This window comes from Notothenia rossii (assembly GCF_949606895.1).
Source record: "Notothenia rossii genome assembly, chromosome: 12".
In the NCBI taxonomy this organism is placed as follows: Eukaryota; Metazoa; Chordata; class Actinopteri; order Perciformes; family Nototheniidae; genus Notothenia; species Notothenia rossii.
Genome location: NC_136911.1, coordinates 3051760 through 3075906, shown reverse-complemented (window position 1 = coordinate 3075906; position 24147 = coordinate 3051760). Strand labels below are relative to the sequence as shown.

Sequence of the window (24147 nt, the reverse complement as noted above, 5' to 3'; positions counted from 1 at the left end):
ACACACACACACACACACACACACACACACACACACACACACACACACACGATTGATGGTAGTTAAACACTTAGAAAGCGCACTAACTCAGAGTCATGGCGACTAAAAAACACGTATGAGACAAACAGTAACGGTGTGGTTGACTTTAACGCCCGCAGCAACTATTACCAGATAATCCTCGTGTTAGCGAGGGAGAAAAGAGGGGAGAGAGGGGGAGACAAACGAGTCTATTTATCTGGGGGGAAGAGAGGAGGGTGATGATGCATGATCAAGCGAAAGCAATCATGTCATCATTTCTGAAAGGTAGGAGAAAAATAATTCCTCGTTCCCCCTTCCTCACTCCTTTCTCCTTTTCCACCTCAATCACTGTGTGGCGAACAGATAAAAGAATGATTTAAGAGTCACCGAGGGGGGAAAGAAAGAGGGAGAGACCTGGCGGCAAGTCGGAGCGCAGTGGGGAGTGCAGTTCAAATAAATAGCCTCCCTTAAAGAGGCGGGAAGGAGAGGGGAGATGCCTGGAAGGCCGTGAAACGAAAAAGGCAACGAGTGGAAATAATAACAAGAACGATGACTGGAATAAAAAAGATAGAGAAAAAAGCAGACAAATCCAGCTTCACATCCTTAACAACTTTGCCTAATTGATTGCATTAGACATCCCCTCTTCCTCACACACACTCAGTGTATCAGGGGTTATCTGGGCTCTAACTAGGTGTTGTTACACACTGAGTGTATCAGGGGTTATCTGGGCTCTAACTAGGTGTTGTTACACACTGAGTGTATCAGGGGTTATCTGGGCTCTAACTAGGTGTTGTTACACACTGAGTGTATCAGGGGTTATCTGGGCTCTAACTAGGTGTTGTTACACACTCAGAGTGTATCAGGGGTTATCTGGGCTCTAACTAGGTGTTGTTACACACTGAGTGTATCAGGGGTTATCTGGGCTCTAACTAGGTGTTGTTACACACTCTGAGTGTATCAGGGGTTATCTGGGCTCTAACTAGGTGTTGTTACACTCGGAGTGTATCAGGGGTTATCTGGGCTCTAACTAGGTGTTGTTACACACTCGGAGTGTATCAGGGGTTATCTGGGCTCTAACTAGGTGTTGTTACACACTCAGAGTGTATCAGGGGTTATCTGGGCTCTAACTAGGTGTTGTTACACACTCAGAGTGTATCAGGGGTTATCTGGGCTCTAACTAGGTGTTGTTACACACTGAGTGTATCAGGGGTTATCTGGGCTCTAACTAGGTGTTGTCACACTCAGAGTGTATCAGGGGTTATCTGGGCTCTAACTAGGTGTTGTTACACACTCAGAGTGTATCAGGGGTTATCTGGGCTCTAACTAGGTGTTGTTACACACTGAGTGTATCAGGGGTTATCTGGGCTCTAACTAGGTGTTGTTACACACTCGGAGTGTATCAGGGGTTATCTGGGCTCTAACTAGGTGTTGTTACACACTCAGAGTGTATCAGGGGTTATCTGGGCTCTAACTAGGTGTTGTTACACACTGAGTGTATCAGGGGTTATCTGGGCTCTAACTAGGTGTTGTCACACTCAGAGTGTATCAGGGGCTATCTGGGCTCTAACTAGGTGTTGTTACACACTCGGAGTGTATCAGGGGCTATCTGGGCTCTAACTAGGTGTTGTTACACACTCGGAGTGTATCAGGGGCTATCTGGGCTCTAACTAGGTGTTGTTACACACTCAGAGTGTATCAGGGGTTATCTGGGCTCTAACTAGGTGTTGTTACACACTCAGAGTGTATCAGGGGTTATCTGGGCTCTAACTAGGTGTTGTTACACACTCGGAGTGTATCAGGGGTTATCTGGGCTCTAACTAGGTGTTGTTACACACTCGGAGTGTATCAGGGGTTATCTGGGCTCTAACTAGGTGTTGTTACACACTCAGAGTGTATCAGGGGTTACCTGGGCTCTAACTAGGTGTTGTTACACACTCGGAGTGTATCAGGGGTTATCTGGGCTCTAACTAGGTGTTGTTACACACTCGGAGTGTATCAGGGGTTATCTGGGCTCTAACTAGGTGTTGTTACACACTCAGAGTGTATCAGGGGTTATCTGGGCTCTAACTAGGTGTTGTTACACACTCAGAGTGTATCAGGGGTTATCTGGGCTCTAACTAGGTGTTGTTACACACTCGGAGTGTATCAGGGGTTATCTGGGCTCTAACTAGGTGTTGTTACACACTCGGAGTGTATCAGGGGTTATCTGGGCTCTAACTAGGTGTTGTTACACACTCAGAGTGTATCAGGGGTTACCTGGGCTCTAACTAGGTGTTGTTACACACTCGGAGTGTATCAGGGGTTATCTGGGCTCTAACTAGGTGTTGTTACACACTCAGAGTGTATCAGGGGTTATCTGGGCTCTAACTAGGTGTTGTTACACACTCAGAGTGTATCAGGGGTTATCTGGGCTCTAACTAGGTGTTGTTACACACTCGGAGTGTATCAGGGGTTATCTGGGCTCTAACTAGGATTTGTTACACACTCGGAGTGTATCAGGGGTTATCTGGGCTCTAACTAGGTGTTGTTACACACTCAGAGTGTATCAGGGGTTATCTGGGCTCTAACTAGGTGTTGTTACACACTCAGAGTGTATCAGGGGTTATCTGGGCTCTAACTAGGTGTTGTTACACACTCGGAGTGTATCAGGGGTTATCTGGGCTCTAACTAGGTGTTGTTACACACTCAGAGTGTATCAGGGGTTATCTGGGCTCTAACTAGGTGTTGTTACACACTCAGAGTGTATCAGGGGTTATCTGGGCTCTAACTAGGTGTTGTTACACACTCAGAGTGTATCAGGGGTTATCTGGGCTCTAACTAGGTGTTGTTACACACTCAGAGTGTATCAGGGGTTACCTGGGCTCTAACTAGGTGTTGTTACACACTCGGAGTGTATCAGGGGTTATCTGGGCTCTAACTAGGTGTTGTTACACACTCGGAGTGTATCAGGGGTTATCTGGGCTCTAACTAGGTGTTGTTACACACTCGGAGTGTATCAGGGGTTATCTGGGCTCTAACTAGGTGTTGTTACACACTCAGAGTGTATCAGGGGTTATCTGGGCTCTAACTAGGTGTTGTTACACACTCAGAGTGTATCAGGGGTTATCTGGGCTCTAACTAGGTGTTGTTACACACTCAGAGTGTATCAGGGGCTATCTGGGCTCTAACTAGGTGTTGTTACACACTCAGAGTGTATCAGGGGTTATCTGGGCTCTAACTAGGCGTTGTTACACACTGAGTGTATCAGGGGTTATCTGGGCTCTAACTAGGTGTTGTCACACACTCGGAGTGTATCAGGGGTTATCTGGGCTCTAACTAGGTGTTGTTACACTCGGAGTGTATCAGGGGTTATCTGGGCTCTAACTAGGTGTTGTTACACACTCAGAGTGTATCAGGGGTTATCTGGGCTCTAACTAGGTGTTGTTACACACTGAGTGTATCAGGGGTTATCTGGGCTCTAACTAGGTGTTGTTACACACTCGGAGTGTATCAGGGGTTATCTGGGCTCTAACTAGGTGTTGTTACACACTCCGAGTGTATCAGGGGTTATCTGGGCTCTAACTAGGTGTTGTTACACACTCGGAGTGTATCAGGGGTTATCTGGGCTCTAACTAGGTGTTGTTACACACTCGGAGTGTATCAGGGGTTATCTGGGCTCTAACTAGGTGTTGTTACACACTCGGAGTGTATCAGGGGTTATCTGGGCTCTAACTAGGTGTTGCTACACACTCGGAGTGTATCAGGGGTTATCTGGGCTCTAACTAGGTGTTGTTACACTCGGAGTGTATCAGGGGTTATCTGGGCTCTAACTAGGTGTTGCTACACACTCGGAGTGTATCAGGGGTTATCTGGGCTCTAACTAGGTGTTGTTACACACTCGGAGAGTATCAGGGGTTATCTGGGCTCTAACTAGGTGTTGTTACACACTCAGAGTGTATCAGGGGTTATCTGGGCTCTAACTAGGTGTTGTTACACACTCGTAGTGTATCAGGGGTTATCTGGGCTCTAACTAGGTGTTGCTACACACTCGGAGTGTATCAGGGGTTATCTGGGCTCTAACTAGGTGTTGTTACACACTGAGTGTATCAGGGGTTATCTGGGCTCTAACTAGGTGTTGCTACACACTCGGAGTGTATCAGGGGTTATCTGGGCTCTAACTAGGTGTTGTTACACTCGGAGTGTATCAGGGGTTATCTGGGCTCTAACTAGGTGTTGTTACACTCGGAGTGTATCAGGGGTTATCTGGGCTCTAACTAGGTGTTGTCACACACTCGGAGTGTATCAGGGGTTATCTGGGCTCTAACTAGGTGTTGTTACACACTCGGAGTGTATCAGGGGTTATCTGGGCTCTAACTAGGTGTTGTCACACACTCACGCACACTGGGCACGAGTAGATCGGGGCTCTGCACGCTCTAACTAGGTGTAAATACAATAACAAGCCTGTAATTAAGTGAGCATGATGAAGTTAATGGAGATCGGCCATTGCGTCGGCCGCCTCCATGAATATTCTATTAGGCTGGTGGCGACGGGCAGCTGGAATAGCAGTTAATTTAATCACCACTCGGAGCACGGGGAAACTTCTTTGTGTGAGTGTAATTGCACAGAATGAATAATTGATTTGACAATCGCACCCGTGGATTTTGCCACCCCGCTTTGTACCGCCGGAGAAAGGGAGGGTGGGAGATGAAGACGGAGAGAGAGAGAGAGGAAGAGAGAGAGAGAGGAAGAGGAGTGGGAGGGGAGAAGAGGAGCAAATGCAGAGTGCTGAGAGGTGGCAGGGAAGCTGTCGGTAAATGGATCATTAGAAAAGCGCAGCTCAAGGACAATTTATATTTTATCAATGCGGCAAAATTACATTATTGCTCACACACGCAATCATACTGCCCACACTCAAGATTGAGACCTGGAGGGGGGGGGGGGGGGGAAGAGGAGGAGGACGAGGAGGGGGAGAGAAAGGCAACAGATAGACAGAGAGTGAGGGGGGGAGATAAAAAAGGAGCCAGAGAGAAAAAAAGTGACATGAAATGATTTGAAAGTCATTGATACGGGATGTTCCCAGCTAAGGAATGGACAGCATGTTTTTTTCATGGCGTGTGTGTGTGTGTGTGTGTGTGTGTGTGTGTGTGTGTGTGTGTGTGTGTGTGTGTGTGTGTGTGTGTGTGTGTGTGTGTATAATCTATTAGAGATCTCCTGCAGAGGATAAAATTACCTCCATGTTTTACTCAGTTGCAGCAATCAGGCACGAAAATGCAATATACATGTAGATAGGACAGGCTTACAAATGTGCACGCACACTGGAGGACTGCAACACACACACACACACACACACACACACACACACACACACACACACACACACACACACACACACACACACACACACACACACACACACACACACACACACACACACACACACACACACACACACACACACACACACACACACACACACACACACACAGGAGGACTGCAACACACACACACACACAAACATACACAGGAGCACTGCAACACACACACAAACATACACGAGCACTGCAACACACACACACACACACACACACACACACACACACACACACACACACACACACACACACACACACACACACACACACACACACACACACACACACACACACACACACACACACACACACACACACACACACACACACACACACACACACACACACACACACACACACACACACACACACACACACACACACATTATCTATTTAGTTAATGTTTATCTTATTCAGGTAAACAAAAACAATGCAGAGCTGAATACTAGTGATATTCCAGGATGCATGTACAGTAGGATCAAAGTAAGCGTTCATGTTCACTGAGATGGAGGAATGTGTCACTAATATCAGACACAGATTTCACAATACCAGAAATTGAGTGTTAAGAAAACCTGTAAATATCAAATTATTCTTAAAACCAACTCAACTCTCCGACCCTTTACCCTTTAGTGTGATCATCTACCTTTGCCTACGACTGATTTGAACTAAATCGAGCTTAATGCTAGAAGCTAACGGTAAATAGCTCTCCTGGTGATTTCAACGCAGCTTATTGGTTGACAGTGCAGCATTATAAGGGACATCTCAAACAGAAAACCTAAAGTCTTAAGCTCTGAGACACAGTATATTATACCGGCATTCAAAAAGAGAAACGAGTCACATCACATTGTCCATATTTAACAATCAACTGGGTGCCGATGCTTTGGTTTTCTGGACCTCCCTGCTATCAGACATGACTTGTTAGCAGGCCTGTGATTGGTTAATACTGAGAAATATAGTTCAGCTTAAACAATAGCATTTATTCCACTAAGAAAAGTTGATTCTTGTATCAACAAGCCGCCACAATCATCTGAAATAACTATTTATGGAGACAAACACTTATACTGCATATATAATACTTTAAAAGCATATTGTCTTATCTCTTCTAATACCAGATACAACTATTTACATTCCCCAGAAGCTCTTCCCTATAGGTGTAACCGCAACACTCCACAGCGCAGAGTAGGGTGTGTGTAGTACGTCTCCTCCCTGTAATCTGTGGCCCCTGGGTGAGTAATGCAGTAATGTGGGGTATTACTTCCCCAGGGCTGAGAGATAACACCTTAAATCTATATTTTATAGCAGCGTGAGTGTGTATACATGCATCCTCCTCTATTTGAGGCACAAGTGTTGGATATTAGTCATTTGGTGTTTTTGGACAAGATTAACCGATCGTCAAAACAGCGGGGACTCATACCTGCTGAACAACACATGTTCTGCGATAAGAACTGATCGACAACTGTCCTCAATGTTACCTCATCCTGCTTTATTGTGTAATGCAACTTTAAGTACGCCGCGCCAAGCGAGAGGTCTTCTTTTCGTTGTCATGAAGGCAACCAAATGACTTGACTAAAGAACCTAGTCAGCTAAAAGGACTGTTTAACCTGTAACGTGTCACAAATGGACATTATTACTTTCAGGGTTTCAGACACAAGACGTTAGGAATATCAAAATGATCTTGCAGCAGGAAGTGAAATGTCTGATTCCTGAATTATTAACAAGATGCTAAACGTGTACTGTATTATAAACACTTACAACTCCATTACTGGGTTAATAGTGTACTGTGCTGCAACTACAATTCATTGATAACCTTTCTGTCTATCAAACAGCTAAAAAAGCAAAACGTAACATCTTCAAATGTCTTGTTTTGTTGATTTAATACCCCAACACATTTAGTTTGAAATGATATCTAACCACTCAATTCAAACACTGGACTCTAAGGACTCCTGATTCCAGCTTGAAAATCCCAGAAGCAAATCATCAATAATCCCCAAAAAAAGTAAGCAATTATCTTTCCGTCGCCTTTTCCATTAACCATTTCAGCTCCGACAGCGAGGCACGGAATGAGAGTGGAACTCCGGGCAGAACAAAAACACAGCCAACAACAAGAACGTAAAGAAAGGAGGAGGTTGAAGAATTGATTGGCTATGATTTCTCGCATCTGGGCAAAGACAGAAATAAAAGAAAGCAAAAATGGAGGCTATAATCATGTTAGTACCCCCCCCCCCCCCCCCCCCTCCTCCAATCCCTCCATCTTCTGAGTGGTCATCTGTTGATTACACGTTATATTTACCTCTGCTGTCTCACCCTTTCGCTGCCACACACACTCGGACAAATTCAGGCATACATACATAAATAACATACATACATAAATATTTAATCAAATAAATAAATCACTCGGCCCGGCAGCCCTTTCTAATCAAGTGACATCAATCAGGGGGAGAAACGGGTAAAGAGGCTTCGCGGCAGAGACGCCTTCTGAGCGCTGGAGGAGCGTCTATTTGAGTCCAAGGGGGGAAATATACGCTCCATGTCCCATTATGGGAGAAGGGCTATCCTTTCGTCAGCGCGCCCATTACTCCCCCTATCATTTCCCCAAATCTAAAACCTGTTTTCAATCAACACAGCCAAACGAGTGCCTGTCCAAGAGAGGCAGAGAAGGGGAGAACGCGCTGGAGATGGACAGAGAGGGTGAGGAGAGAGGGAGAGCGATGGAGGGCTCTCTCCTTCTTTCTCCCAGTGATTGGAGCGTTTTGCATTCGGTATGTGTGTGTGATTGAATCCGTCTCTTAAATTAGGGCTGTCGACTCGAGGAGCTGAATGTCCTTAACCCGCTCTCCCTGTATCCAATGCGCTGCTACTTCTGTGTGTGTGTGAGTGTGTGTGTGTGTGTGTGTGTGTGTGTGTGTGTCACGTCATTGGTGAATACTTTAAGTGTAGCCTGGGTAAAAGGTTTACGTTGAGCCATTGATTGCTAATGGTATGTTGTGTGTGTGTGTGTGTTTGTGAGGAAGCATTGTTAAGGTATCAACATTCAAACTTCAATAGTTGCTGTAGTAACTTGATTTCTGTTCAAGAGGCGGAGCAACAGAATAAAAAAATAATATATATGATTGTTTTTTTAAAGCAGGCTTTTTTAAACAAAACTTTAACCAAACAGAGAAATGCTTCTGAAGGCTAGGTTAGTACAGTAGCTAGCAACATGAGTGTGAGTGTGTGTGAGTGTGAGTGTGAGTGTGAGTGTGAGTGTGAGTGTGTGTGTGTGTGTGTGTGTGTGTGTGTGTTTCACATCATTGGTGAATACTTTAAGTGTAGCCTGGGTAAAAGGTTTACGTTGAGCCATTGATTGCTAATGGTATGTTGTGTGTGTGTGTGTTTGTGAGGAAGCATTGTTCAGGTATCAAAATTCAAACTTCAATAGTTGCTGTAGTAACTTGATTTCTGTTCAAGAGGCGGAGCAACAGAATAAAAAAAATAATATATATGATTGTTTTTTTAAAGCAGGCTTGTTTTAACAACCGCACAAAACTTTAACCAAACAGGTTAGTACAGTAGCTAGCAACACGAGTGTGAGTGTGTGTGTGTGTGTGTGTGTGTGTGTGTGTGTGTGTGTGTGTGTCTTACTTTTCTCTTCGCCCGGCGGCACTTTAGCCACTGCTTGATCCCAGTCGAAGATGAACCTGTAGAAGCACAGCTGGTTGTACAGCGCCTTCTCCGAGTACTGTGGACAAAACACACAAACCAGGATCAAAACACTACGACTCAACCGGATAAATATTATATTACACTGAATGTAATGTGTAATCATAACAGAGAGACTGCATTTGATGTGAATATCTCATTGCATGGCCGACAAACAATCCAATTGAAGGAATAGTTAAGGGGGCTTGTATGAGTTTGTAGCCCATAGTCATGAAGTTAAGAGAGACAGACATTTTAGACACATCAGTTACAGTGTTCATTTAGCTGGTTTTCCTCTTTAAGCGGCTTGACTGCAGTTTCCACAGCAGTTAAAATGACAATCGTTGGCAGCAAGTTGAATCGGCTCTCGCTACTTAACGTTAATTCCACGAGTTACATGAAGGCAGGCCGAAATTAAACTTGGCTGCTGTCTGGTTTTGTGTACCGAGTGTGAATTCACCGTACTGTATTTTTACACCAACAGAGTGAGACTTCATGTCTGCTTCAGCTCCATATTTAATCAACACGTTTAATCATAACGGACTCCGAGTTAACAACTTCAAATATGCCAAGAGGTCAGATTCCATTTAAATGCCTGATTAAAAGACCAACAAAAGGAGGTCGTTAAATAATGCAAAATATGATTAGAGTATTACATAGTGGCTGTAATCTTGAATTGCTACAGTGAATGCACACACACACACACACACACACACACACACACACACACACACACACACACACACACACACACACACACACACACACACACACACACACACACACACACACACACACACACACACACACACACACACACACACACACACACACACACACACACACACACACACACACACACACACACACCTTGTTGGTTACAGTTAGTGCAACAACGACAATGCTACTAATCCATTTAACTTCCTGCGTGTACATAAGTAGTTTATTAATCCCTGTTATTTTAGAGAACGGAGCCCACGACAGGGCGGCAGAGTAATGAACTCTGTTTTCCACTTTGACAAACCGGTAGAGAGGGAACGTGACTGCAGAAATGTGCTCTCGACTATTCCTGCCTGAACACATCTCCCTTCCTCTGTGTGACACGGCAAAGCAAGAAAACAAATTTGCTTGCTTTGTTAATCTCCACTGCAATTAACCGGAGCCACACGACAGCCTGCCAGCGCGGGGGAGAGAGAGAGAGAGAGGAGGGGGAGGGAAAGAGAGGAGGAAAGGGTAAAGATACAGAAAGAAGATGGAGAGACAGAGAGAGAGAAAGAAAAGAGGGGATCAGGCCTGAAATACCCTCCCTCATAATAGTTTGTTGTGATAAGCCATTGTGAGAGAGGCATGCGAACAGCCGAGGCTGTCAATTTGATTAGCCATTATACTGCATGTTTAATTGCAGTTATTGGCTCGTCATTTCCCCGCAACGCTGGAGAGGGCACGCTAAGCCCCGACCCCACACTGCCATCAGGTGTGCGCCGAGTGCTTTATTATTACCGCCAGGAAGAATCCCCTGACAATTCCTGTGTGTGTGTGTGTGTGTGTGTGTGTGTGTGTGTGTGTGTGTGTGTGTGTGAGGGAAGTGAGTCTGTGTGCACCCATTATACCTGCCAATCGGCAATGTGCGTAATTGTAATTTCAGTTTTTACTGCTGTGGCGTAATCAAGTGGCAAGAGTATGTAATGCAACTAAATGCAAACTATGTGATGTGTGTGTGTGTGTGTGTGTGTGTGTGTGTGTGTGTGTGTGTGTGTGTGTGTGTGTGTGTGTGTGTGTGTGTGTGTGTGTGTGTGTGTGTGTGTGTGTGTAAATGTGTTTAATGGCTCTCTAGGGCTGCCCAATTGGCACACACAGCTGTTGACCGTTGATGCACGGCCTAGTCAACAACCAAAGCATGCACATCCCATAATGGAGCCTCGGTTACGGTTGCCAAGGTTGAACAAGCTCGATCGGCACAAACGCTGCACACCACTTCTTCCTCTGCACACAAAACACACACACACATTCAAATAATGTAATGCTGATTGTGGGCGGGCCTGTCGCTGCACACTGATTGATTGACAGGTGTCAGAAAGGCGTGGCTAAAATGTTACAGGGTTGTTATTGAATTTAGAGCCCCTCCACCACACACACACACACACACACACACACACACACACACACACACACACACACACACACACACACACACACACACACACACACACACACACACACACACACACACACACACACACACACACACACACACACACACACACACACACACACACACACACACACACACACACACACACACACACACACACACACACACACACACACACACACACACACACACACACACACACACACACACACACACACACACACACACACACACACCTCGTCATTCAGCTCGCTGCTTTGTTCCTGCACTGACACCATTTCAATTTGCTCCGCAAATCTGCAGCATTTTCAGCCTGACTGCCTAAGGAGCAAACCAGCTGTGAAATTGCCTCTCTTCGGGAGCGTCGGACCCCCCCCCCCCACATCGTACCCCTTGCTCCTTTGCCTCCCTCTTCCCTGACTGACTCCCCCTCTAACACACACATATACACACACAGTTAAGAAAGAGGGGAATGTGTGTGAGGGAAGAATGGAGACGGGATGTATAGAATACAAGTACGAAATAAGAAAAGGAGGCTAAATCGCACAAATTGATCCAAATCACAGAGCAACAGTTTGAAATGGCTCGCACAATAAAGCGAGCACTCAAGACTTCCTCGCAGTCTTAAAAACACCTGTCTCCGTCTTTTAGGACACACACACATCCGACCTCCGCAGAACTTTGGCACTATACCGTCGTTTAAGTACGCTGGTGAGGCAGTAAATGTAGACCATACGTCTCAGTGTGTGTGTGTGTGTGTGGAAATACAAAAACACACAAAGGTTATAGTGGATGGAAAAGACCATTAGAAGATAATATGAGGCACAAACAAGGCCTCGGCGTCACACTCTCTTCTGCGGCTAATCTGCAAATGGTGAAAGCTACGATATCCGAGCCCACACACACAACTGCAGCTGCGGGGAGGGAGGCAGACGGAGAGAAACAAACATACATTTTCCCTCAGCTGTGAGGCCACGAGGCTTTAAAACTCTTGAGCTTTTTAGATGCGATGAGCGTTATTGCCGGTTGTGGTAGTCACGCCGATCAGCTTCACAAGACACCATAATGAGTCAATATATGTAAATCTTTACTAGGCAAACACGGCGGGAAACAAAGGCATTTAACTGGTGCTCTCGCCCGCAAGCCTCCAACGATTCAGCACCGGTAATTTCTCCCCATTGAAAGGCATAATTGCCTGCTATTTGAAGATATTCATGCTCAATTTTTGAAATTAATTTCAATTGGAGGGAAATGTAGAAATGTCATCTCCAGTGAAAGGGATTTGATTTCAATTATCCTCGCTCAAAGGACTGTGATTTCCAAATACACTTAAGCAAAATTATGACAAGAATTTTTGTTCGGCGAAATTCAGTGTTTAAAGAGCGATTAGGCGATAATGGGGCAGCTTTGAGCCGGCAGTGAATGCAGCCGTCTCCCTCTGAAAGGCACTCAATTATCTCTGATTGCTCCCGCTATAATGTATCAAATAGAGATACCTGCTATTGCCGTAATTTGTGTGAAAATTAACATGCTGCAATTTCCACTAGAGGGAAAAAGGGAGCTCTAATGGGCGCCTGAGCGTACATCAATAAAACGAGGGGAGAAAAAGAGAGTGACAGAAAGGGAGGGTGAGAGGAGGAGAGAAAGAGCAAGCCAGGAGAATGAGTATAAGAGCTAAGGAGGGAGGGGAGGGAGAGAGAATGAAAAGAAAAGGAACCGTGAATAAAAGCGAGAAAGAAAAGGAAAGTCAGGACAGAGATCTGAGACACTGTGAGAAAAAAAATAGCCCATTTGAGTTAAGCGCTGTGGGGGGGGGAGGGGGAGACAGAGGGAGAGATGGAACAGAAAGACATTTAATTTACTGAAAATATTACAAATTGCACCTGTGCATAACTCCCCCAAATTACCAACCAATCAAGGCAGAGTGCCTATTACTCTCCCATTACATGGAGATCAGATCACGCTCTGAATCTGTGTCCAGAGGGGGGGGGGGGGGGGGGAGAAGGGAGAGATGGAGGGAGGAAAGAGGAGAGGCAGCGTCCACAGCAATGCTAAATGTACCATGATGCAACAGAGGAGGAAAGGGGGATGCAGTCACAAACAAGACGCTCGTTTACAAACGCTCCAAGTGTTTTTCCTGCGGCACAAAGAAGAATCTGAGTGATATCATCTTCATCATCGACGGAGAAGGGGCTCCATGAGGACGGCGGGCGCTTCGTCTCGCCTCGTTGTTCCAGCTCAGACTATCTACCAGCAGCTCAAACCGCTATGAATGGCCTCTTGAGTACTTTGCATAATTGGCAGCAATTTAAAATGTAAGCTGCTGGGCTATTAATCTCCATGCACTGGCTTGATTCAGATAACAGTGTTACCTAATAGTGAGAAGTCACTGTGAATCATGCTATATCAATTCCTTCAGAGGGAGATATCTCTCCTCAGAGGAAGTCAGGAAAGGATCTGCAGCGTGTATGAGGGAGGTAACTGTTACCGGTTTCCGTGTGCGTGTTTGTTTGTTCTGTATCGTATAGCCTTGTGGCGCATTTCCACTGCAGCGGGGTAGCCCCGTTTAAGCGTCCTCGCTCAGGCCTCGGGCTGCCTCGCTGGCCGTGGCGCACATCCATTCCAGTTTAGGACCTGGGGTAGCAACGCAGTGTAGGCGGGGCGATCGGATTTTTTTTTTTTTTCACATTTCGAGTTGTTCCGACGAGCTCCCGCTTTTATCATCCCCAATGAGATGTAGGAACGTCGTCACCTCCTCGGTCGACCACGGTTTGCTTTTCTTTGACGTTGCCATTCTTGTAGCTCCTCCGTTTACAAAAACGCTGTGTATAAAAAATGCTGCAAGCTTGCTTCTAGGTATATATGCGACGCTAGGGATGATCTCGCGCGCGATCTTGTGACGATTCTCTCTGACCAATCAGCAGTCGAGAGTGTTGACGTCACTAGTTCAGCCCTGGCCGGATAGAACCACGATTTTATGGGGCCGGAAAAAGAGGGAAAAAGTACCCGCTAGCCGGTGCTACGCTATAGGCCACCAAAAACGGGCCTGGCCGCTTAAGGACGCTTAAACGGGGCTACCCGCTGCAGTGGAAATGCGCCACTAGAGGGCTGCGCCTACACTCATAGAAGCTGGGTTACAGCACGTAACCCCAGTTTGCTTGTTTGCAGGATTATAGGAAAACTACTCGCCCATCATTAAACTTGAAGTAAGGGTGTACGTTGGACTAAGGGAGAAGCCGTTACATCTCGGGACAGATGCACTAATTATCTTTTACTTTTGTTAATATTAAGAGACAGAGCATCAACACAAGTAAGAAACCACAATTGGTAACGTCACACTGACTACGTCCACTTTTCATATGACTTTCCATTATTAAATATTGCTTACTTATTTGACATTTAAGTTTATTGTAAATTAAGACTTGTTATTTTACTTATCAATGTCTCTTTTAGTTTGAAATGCTGGTGTCATTTCTATTTGTAACGCTGGTAAACATTAAAGGTCTATCTTTTGGTTGCATACAAAGGAATATGTTTATCAAGTTTGGCTGCAACTAAGGATTACTTCTATGGTATTTACTCTTTTATATATGTTATCTTGACTAATCAATTAGTCTTCTGATGTAGAAAACGTCAGATAAGTGTTTCCAACAGCCCTTAAATGTCTTGTATTGTCCACAACTCAGTCATGTTCAGTTTACTCTCATAGAGAAGTAAAGAAATCTTATAATATTCACATCTAAGAAGCTGAAATCACAATATATGCATGTTTTTCTTTACAAAAATCCCAACAATTATGAATGTATTAATGGCGATGAATTAGATAGCTGACAACTGATGGATAAGTCTTTGCAGCTCCACGTGTAGGAGTGCAGAGAGGAGCAGATAGCGTGGTTCTTCGGGTGGAGGAAGGGTGCCTGAGCGAGCACAGAGAGTTAAATGTTTCATTCAGCCGCAGTTTAAAGTGCCACGGCCCTCAGGCACAGCAATGGCCGCCTAAGTGGCTTCAGTGACAGCAGAAATTGGCCTTCTGGTTTACAACCTGTCGCCACAGAGCCAGACACAGCAAAGCAGCCGAGAGGGGGGGGGGGGAGATAAAGAAAAATGACAAGAGAGTTAAGGCAAGGGGTGAGACATGGACAGAGAAATGATTGAACAGTCAAATTGAAAGGGAGAGTGTTTGTTTTAAATCCAGTGGTCAGGCTAACAAAGTGTTCATAAGACGACCTGTCACACACACACAGTTTCACACACACACACTCGCAGGATGATTATCACCGTGTACATGTGGTGTAATGTGATACTAATGAGTAATGTACAGAACATATGTGACTTCAGCTCCATAGCACCATCACCTGGACAAAACACTCAGACATCAACAATGTGTCGAATCTGTGCCGTCATCTCAGCCTCAGTGTGTGTGTGTGTGTGTGTGTGTGTGTGTGTGTGTGTGTGTGCTTGTGTGTGTTACCTCTGGTCTGAGCGTGGCCCTGGTGCAGGCGGGGCAGATGGGTCCGTGTCGTGAGAAGGCGATGGGCAGACGTCTGGTTCTGTTCATGCAGGCCTGATCCTCACACAGCAGCCATCCCTACGAGAAACACAGAACACACACATTTACTACTACATCTGGGACACACACACACACACACACACACACACACACACACACACACACACACACACACACACACACACACACACACACACACACACACACACACACACACACACACACACACACACACACACACACACACACACACACACACACACACACACACACACACACACACACACACACACACACACACACACACACACACACACACACACAGTCAATATTGATAATGGATTCATCTCTTTTCTTATGCAAAGACTGACAAACATTCTCCGTTAACAGTTTCTGAAATTTGATGATATTCTGCTTTTCTTTCATTGTACCAAATACACGTTAGGGCTTTGTTTCCACAAATCAAGACATTTGGGAACATTTTTCCCAGTTTTCTGACATTTCATGAAGATTAAATCAATATTAAGACTAAAAAAAAATATTAATATCTTTCTAAACGTTTTGTCATTCCAAAAAAAAATCCCTTTCCTTTCCAAGATTTCGAATGAGTTGAAAAACATCCATGACCAACAAACGGTCTCCTTTCAGTTTTTAATCTCGTTTCTGCTCGGGTTCGACTACTCTTAAGAAACCCAGAACACCACAATAGATCAATCAATAGAGTAAAGAATAAAGTTTTAAAATACATTCTGCTGCATTGAGTCCTTTCTTAATATCCTGTATGTGGTTTTTACAGCACTCATCAAACCCCACTACTGCAACGCCACTTTAAAACTTTCAAATTGTAGCTTATCCACGGCCCTGATGAAAACGTCTCATCAGAGAAAACATTCAGCCGCCTTACGTGATTACTTATTTATAAAATGTAGCCGTTTATTTTGCTGATAAAAAGCTGTTTTTAAAAAGAAAACTTCACCACACTAGAGTTTACATCTGACTTCACATCTCTCTTTACATGTGAATGTATCTTTAGGGGGGGGGGGGGGGTTTGGCTCGGTGAGCACTTGTCAGACAGGCAGAGCAGCGGACAGCTAAACGGCAGTAGTTAGGACCCCCTGTGGTGAGGCAGTGACCCTGGGCAGGTGCTGTGGTCTCACCCTCTCAATCTTCGGTATTCTTCGAGCTCCTGCACCCCCCCTTCTTCTTATTCCCTGTCATTACTCAGGGGGTTTAAAGAGGAGGGGGGTTAATGCCCAACTAATGACAGAGCATAAGACCCACCACCATCATTCCCCCCCCCCCCCCAAAATCTATGTATCCTTCCTCCCTTTCATTCACTCAAAATAAACCCCCTCAAACCCCAAAGCACCTGTCTTTCTCTGCCCGCCCCCCACCCCTCTCTTATTGATTTTTATGTTCAGCTTTGTCTCGTCCTCTGATCAGTTTGTGAGCAGCAGCTGAAACATAAATAGTAAAGATTGTTTTTCCTTTACAGCGAGCTCTACAGTGAATAACCACATCTCACTGTGCAGAGGCCTTCCATAATCTGTCCTATCAAGAAGCAACAACAAACTGAGGCTGGTTAAAGCAAACCTCCAGGGACAGATCTGAGCTTTAATTTAAGATTCTTGATGCATTTAGCACTAGAACCGCCAACGGGTACATTTGACCCACAGCTGTTTCTTGATTTTTTTTTCCGATAAAATATTCAAGTCTCCCAGTCCGTGACTTTTCCTGACAGAGTGTTATGTAGCACCCTCTGTTGTTAAAAATGGTCAATATGAAGTCAGACTGAAAAAATGGCCATGTATACCCATTAGCGCCAGCGAAAACATAAACATGATGTGTTGCTATAGCAACGCCTGTTGTTTACTGCCGTTCCTTATAGATAGATAGAGAGATAGATAGAGAGAGAGATAGATGGATAGAGAGAGAGATATATAGTTATAGATAGAGAGGATAGAGAGAGAGATAGTTATAGATAGAGAGAGAGAGATAGTTATAGATAGAGAGAGAGACATAGTTATAGATAGAGAGAGATAGATAGAGAGAGAGAGAAAGATAGTTATAGATAGAGAGAGATACTGTAGAGAGATATATAGTTATAGATAGATAGAGAGAGATAGTTATAGATAGAGAGAGAGATAGATGGATAGAGAGAGATAGAGAGGTATTTAGTTATAGATAGAGAGATAGAGAGATGGATAGAATGATAGAGAGAGAGATAGATAGTTATAGAGATAGATAGAGAGAGATAGATCGATAGATAGTTATATAGAGAGAGAGAGAGAGAGATAGAGACACTTTGCACATAACTCACGGTAGCGATCTTTTATACTTCATCCACAGATTGTATTGGTATAAGTTTCATCACTGTGCGATCAAAACTCACTCTTAACCCTGTGTTCTAGAATGATAAATAAAAGAACATGGTACCTTGACAATCAATGCATTCTAATGGCGGGTACATTTGACCCGTTGGCGGTTTTAGGTATACAGCGACCCGTGGCGGGGCTAGTGTTAAGCCTGACACTACATTAGATTTCATTTAGCTGACGGTTATATCCAAAGTGCAATAAACTATAAGGATACAAACTGCATTCGCTCCAAATACGCTAAACCATTTTAAGTGCTGGTGCATTTGATCAAAAATATCTTTTAACTACAACTATTATTTGTGTGTGTTATGTGTGATGGCAGAGGTGCAGTTGAGTGGGTTTTCAGTCTGCAACGGAAGGTTTTAAGACCTTCAGCAGTGCTCCTATCAAAAGGAGAGCTTTATAGTCGAATCTAAAGAAGAACTGATGAACTTACATCGACTTCAAATAAATCATGACCTCGATGTCAGCATGTCAGGTGTTTAGTGGTTGCAAATAGGCTCATCTGTGTGGCTAAGCATCACGCTAACAGTGATCGTTGGGACTCATATTAAGGTCTGTGAAAAAGTCTGCATGTGAGTTTGATTCGATCGGGTTCACGGCAGAGTTCATTTGACATTACTTATTATTTAAGGCAGCAGATCGAGTGCTCCAGAAATCTGAAATGTTCTGTTTTTGATAATGGAGTTTGGCGGCTAAAACAATCTGTGTTTATGTATATTAAATGACTCCTGTCAGGTTCTCCAAATTAGGGGCTTGCCAGCTGACATCTACTTTAGGTAAAGCACTGACTGTGGAGAAGTACTTCAAACAACCCAACCACACAACGTCTGCACGATCCCTTAAACACATATCCAATAAAGCTCTCTGATAAACTGGCTCATTGTGTACAGTAGATAAACCTTTTACAAACATAATGTGAGAGCAAACTGCACATTAAACTGTAAATGTTGTCCTTATTATGCAACAGGAAACGTGAGACAGGGAGAGATGCATGCAGGCCACACACACACACACACACACACAGCCAATGAAAAACACACACATATGTCCCAAATCAATTAGAAAGTCCCAGAGTTCACAGCTTTACCCACAAACCCTTGCTCCGAGACTAATTATCCAAACACCTCTGCTGCTCCGGTACAAAGAGCTGAGCATCATGGGAAATGAGTCTGACGAACACACACATGCAGGACAATGGAGGAGGGAGATATGAGAGCGGGATTTTAAACACGCGGCAAAATGTTTGATCTTTTATTTGTGTGCATTTCGTATGACACAAGCCTTGGCACACACTGCTGTTCCCATGGGAGAAATTAATGAACACACACACACACACACACACACACACACACACACACACACACACACACACACACACACACACACACACACACACACACACACACACACACACACACACACACACACACACACACACACACACACACACACACACACACACACACACACACACACACACACACACACACACACACACAATACAAAAAATCTATTTATCAAATCAAATAAATGTGAGGAAGGTCTTTATTATACTAGAAGTTGTTGTGTCTCTTTCTTTTCAACTAGCCTATGTAATGCGTGTCAGTTTGGCCAGTAGCACATGTACCAACACAGACACACACACACACACACACACACACACACACACACACACACACACACACACACACACACACACACACACACACACACACACACACACACACACACACACACACACACACACACACACACACACACACACACACACACACACACACACACACACACACACACACACCTATAAGACACACATAAAAAGTGCTCAGGACTGACAGGGATGAAAGGGGGGGGTAGTTACCCACAATGCCCCTGTGCTCCAGCACCGTGACCCAAAACCAATCCACTCAGAAAAATAAAAGATACATTTAGATGAAGTGCAGCAGCAGTGCTGTGCGAGCCTCACAGAAAACAAGGAGCACATGAGGAGCGAGGCAGCAGGGAAAAATCTAATTGAGGCATTTTTCCGGCGCGAGGGGGGGGGGCGGGCGAACAGTCGGACGTGAGAGAATAAAGGCTCATAATTGCATAATTAGTGCAGTGGATACCTGACACACTGAATGCAGACGTCAAATGAGTTCCACATCATTTAACCAAACAGAGGCAGGACCAGGCCACGAAATCCACCCTCTCCTCTTCTGTGTGGGGTTTGTTTGAACACTCTCACCTCCACTGAAACCTCCTTCTGTTAAAGCTGCAGAGAAATAACCTTTTCATTTATTCTCCAGTGCTGCCGTTAGTGACCCTCGAACGGCGGCTTAGCACTGAAACAATTAGTCCGTAAATCATTAAGTCAATAAGTCATAATTAATTGACAACAACTGTGATAATTTATGTATTAATCAAGTCGAGTCTAGTTTATTTAGGAAGCACGTTTCATTCATCCAATCAAGTCGTTTGTCGAGCAAAACACTCACTCTGCCGTGTTGGTCACACAGACTCAAGGGCATTTCCCCCACATCTGATATTATACAGACTTAACGGTTCATTAATTGAAAATGACTGATTAATTAACAATAAATTATTTTCCCAGTTCTCTTACAATGCAGTGACTCAACAAACAGTACTTGCTAATTAAATCAATTAAGTGACAGGAAAACTTATTTTGCAAGAGGTTTCCATATGAGTCAGTTTATTCTAAAAGTGTATTTATTTATATTTTTAAGTGTCTAAATGTTCTTTTATATTAATTTTATTCAGATTTTTTCATTTTCCTCTCTGCAAAGTACTTTGTTTAGATATGTTTTCTTTTAAAAGTGTATTTATCATTACCAATTGCAAGCTGTATGTGACCAACTTCTTGCTATTTGGGCTCAATTTTTTTTAAATTTAATTATTATTTTTATTACAGTATATAGAAAATGCTTGTGCGTGCATCCAAAAGCAAAAAACCTTGTCTTTATATTCGTCAACTAGTCCAAAAAATGTCAGAAAAGGAACGACTAGGGACATTTTCTAATTGTTTGAAAGAAAAATGACAAAAAAATCAATTATGCAAATAGATGATTAATATTCTGCTAATCTGCTAATCATTGCAGATGTATTGTCAGTGATCACACAGTGAAGAGGCCTCTCTGACATGACTCCTGTAGCAGAGGAATCCACCTGCCACACACACACACACACACACACACACACACACACACACACACACACACACACACACACACACACACACACACACACACACACACACACACACACACACACACACACACACACACACACACACACACACACACACACACACACACACACACACACACACACACACACACACACACACACACACACACACACACACACAGAAGTGAATAGGGCTCAAATGGTTCCACTTTGTACCTCCTCCGCTTAATCAAAGCTTCTCTATTCAACAATTTGACCTTTTGTTCAAAACAGGATTATCACCTTCTCTGGTCTTCATTCACCCTTTCTCTCTCCCCCCCTCCCCCCTTTCTTCTCTCGCCCCTCAGCCCGTTTCCAGGGGCGACCCGCGTGACGAGGGTAATTGCAATAATTTGTTAAACGCCATGGCAACGGTGGTTAGATGGGAGGAGTTTACGGAAAAAAAAGCAGAAGAAGAATTGGGAGGTTCAGGAAACAAGCGAATCTCTCACTCTGCCAACGGGACGAGAGGAGGACAGGACGACAAGTGTGTGTGTGTGTGTGTGTGTGTGTGTGTGTGTGTGTGTGTGTGTGTGTGTGTGTGTGTGTGTGTGTGTGTGTGTGTGTGTGTGTGTGTTTAGGAGAGTGTGTGTGCGTAAGAGAGGGTGAACAAGTGTTTGCCCATTCTCAGGGTGCTGCTTTATTGATAATGGGTGGGGGGGGGACAGGAGGTAATTTCACTAATGATTAATGTCTCTGTGGTCCGAGCTTAAGACGCCGACACACATGCACATTTATACATCTGCACACACACACACACACTTTCCCTCTATCTGCCCAGACAAACAGCTCTATTTGAACTCTCCCTCGGCCTGAAAGGAATCCTTAATTACACAATATTACCCCTCTTCATTGCCCCGCAGTGTGTGCTGTGTCCGCCGCTGCTCAGCCTCCAGTGGTGTGTGTGTGTGTGTGTGTGTGTGTGTGTGTGTGTGTGTGTTGCTGTGTGTGAGGTGTAAGTATTCAGTGGTAGCAGCTGTTTCACACATCGTGACAAAGGGGTTGAGGGGTACTCGCTCCCCACACATTCACCAAACTAATTGATTTCTGTTCAGCACTGTGGGAGAGTTACCCCCACACACACATACACCCACACACACTTTTACAGACAGTGCATTCCACGCTCTTAAGACGAAGGTGTTAGAAGCAGAGATAGAGAAACCTTTAGACAACACAGGCATCCAGTTAATTTCATAGTCAGTACAACTTTCCCTCCACACTGTGGTTTCTATTGGAGCTAAAAATATATTGTCAGAATCAATAGAACAATATTTAACGACGCAAATACAAGCAAAGATAATGTCTGTGTCGTCCTGTAGTGTTTTGTGTCAGAAGTGGGTCATTTTGCCTGAAACTTAGCTTATATCCTAAGGAATGATCAAACTTTAACCTTCACATTATCTTAACATTCCCTGGAGACAAGGCATATGTTGAAACATCAGATTATACAATAACATGACTTCAAAATGAATTGTGCAATCGTCTGCACCATTTATCCAATAATCTCCGTCCACACCAACAAGCTTGAAAATATAACACATAATAATGGTCACTTTCAGGTGTATATCAGTATGTTGTGTCTCTACTTTAAAGAGTCCTCTCCTGCTGATGTTCAGGTGTATATCAGTATGTAGTGTCTCTACTTTAAAGAGTCCTCTCCTGCTGATGTTCAGGTGTATATCAGTATGTAGTGTCTCTACTTTAAAGAGTCCTCTCCTGCTGATGTTCAGGTGTATATCAGTATGTAGTGTCTCTACTTTAAAGAGTCCTCTCCTGCTGATGTTCAGGTGTGTATCAGTATGTAGTGTCTCTACTTTAAAGAGTCCTCTCCTGCTGATGTTCAGGTGTATATCAGTATGTAGTGTCTCTACTTTAAAGAGTCCTCTCCTGCTGATGTTCAGGTGTATATCAGTATGTAGTGTCTCTACTTTAAAGAGTCCTCTCCTGCTGATGTTCAGGTGTATATCAGTATGTAGTGTTTCTACTTTAAAGAGTCCTCTCCTGCTGATGTTCAGGTGTATATCAGTATGTAGTGTCTCTACTTTAAAGAGTCCTCTCCTACTGATGTTCAGGTGTATATCAGTATGTAGTGTCTCTACTTTAAAGAGTCCTCTCCTGCTGATGTTCAGGTGTATATCAGTATGTAGTGTCTCTACTTTAAAGAGTCCTCTCCTGCTGATGTTCAGGTGTATATCAGTATGTAGTGTCTCTACTTTAAAGAGTCCTCTCCTGCTGATGTTCAGGTGTATATCAGTATGTAGTGTCTCTACTTTAAAGAGTCCTCTCCTGCTGATGTTCAGGTGTATATCAGTATGTAGTGTCTCTACTTTAAAGAGTCCTCTCCTGCTGATGTTCAGGTGTGTATCAGTATGTAGTGTCTCTACTTTAAAGAGTCCTCTCCTGCTGATGTTCAGGTGTATATCAGTATGTAGTGTCTCTACTTTAAAGAGTCCTCTCCTGCTGATGTTCAGGTGTATATCAGCATGTAGTGTCTCTACTTTAAAGAGTCCTCTCCTGCTGATGTTCAGGTGTGTATCAGTATGTAGTGTCTCTACTTTAAAGAGTCCTCTCCTGCTGATGTTCAGGTGTATATCAGTATGTAGTGTCTCTACTTTAAAGAGTCCTCTCCTGCTGATGTTCAGGTGTATATCAGTATGTAGTGTCTCTACTTTAAAGAGTCCTCTCCTGCTGATGTTCAGGTGTATATCAGTATGTAGTGTCTCTACTTTAAAGAGTCCTCTCCTGCTGATGTTCAGGTGTATATCAGTATGTAGTGTCTCTACTTTAAAGAGTCCTCTCCTGCTGATGTTCAGGTGTATATCATTATGTAGT

The 24147-nt window shown here is 44.1% G+C and overlaps 1 protein-coding gene across 1 annotated transcript in view; it reads right to left on the bottom strand.

The window, feature by feature from the left end:
- pola1 (polymerase (DNA directed), alpha 1) overlaps positions 1 to 24147 on the bottom strand; it is an 80573-nt gene that overhangs the window by 4772 nt on the left and 51654 nt on the right. The window contains 2 exon segments of the mRNA XM_079661817.1: positions 8991 to 9087; positions 15671 to 15787. Of these exon segments, the coding sequence (XP_079517943.1) occupies positions 8991 to 9087; positions 15671 to 15787 (214 nt within the window).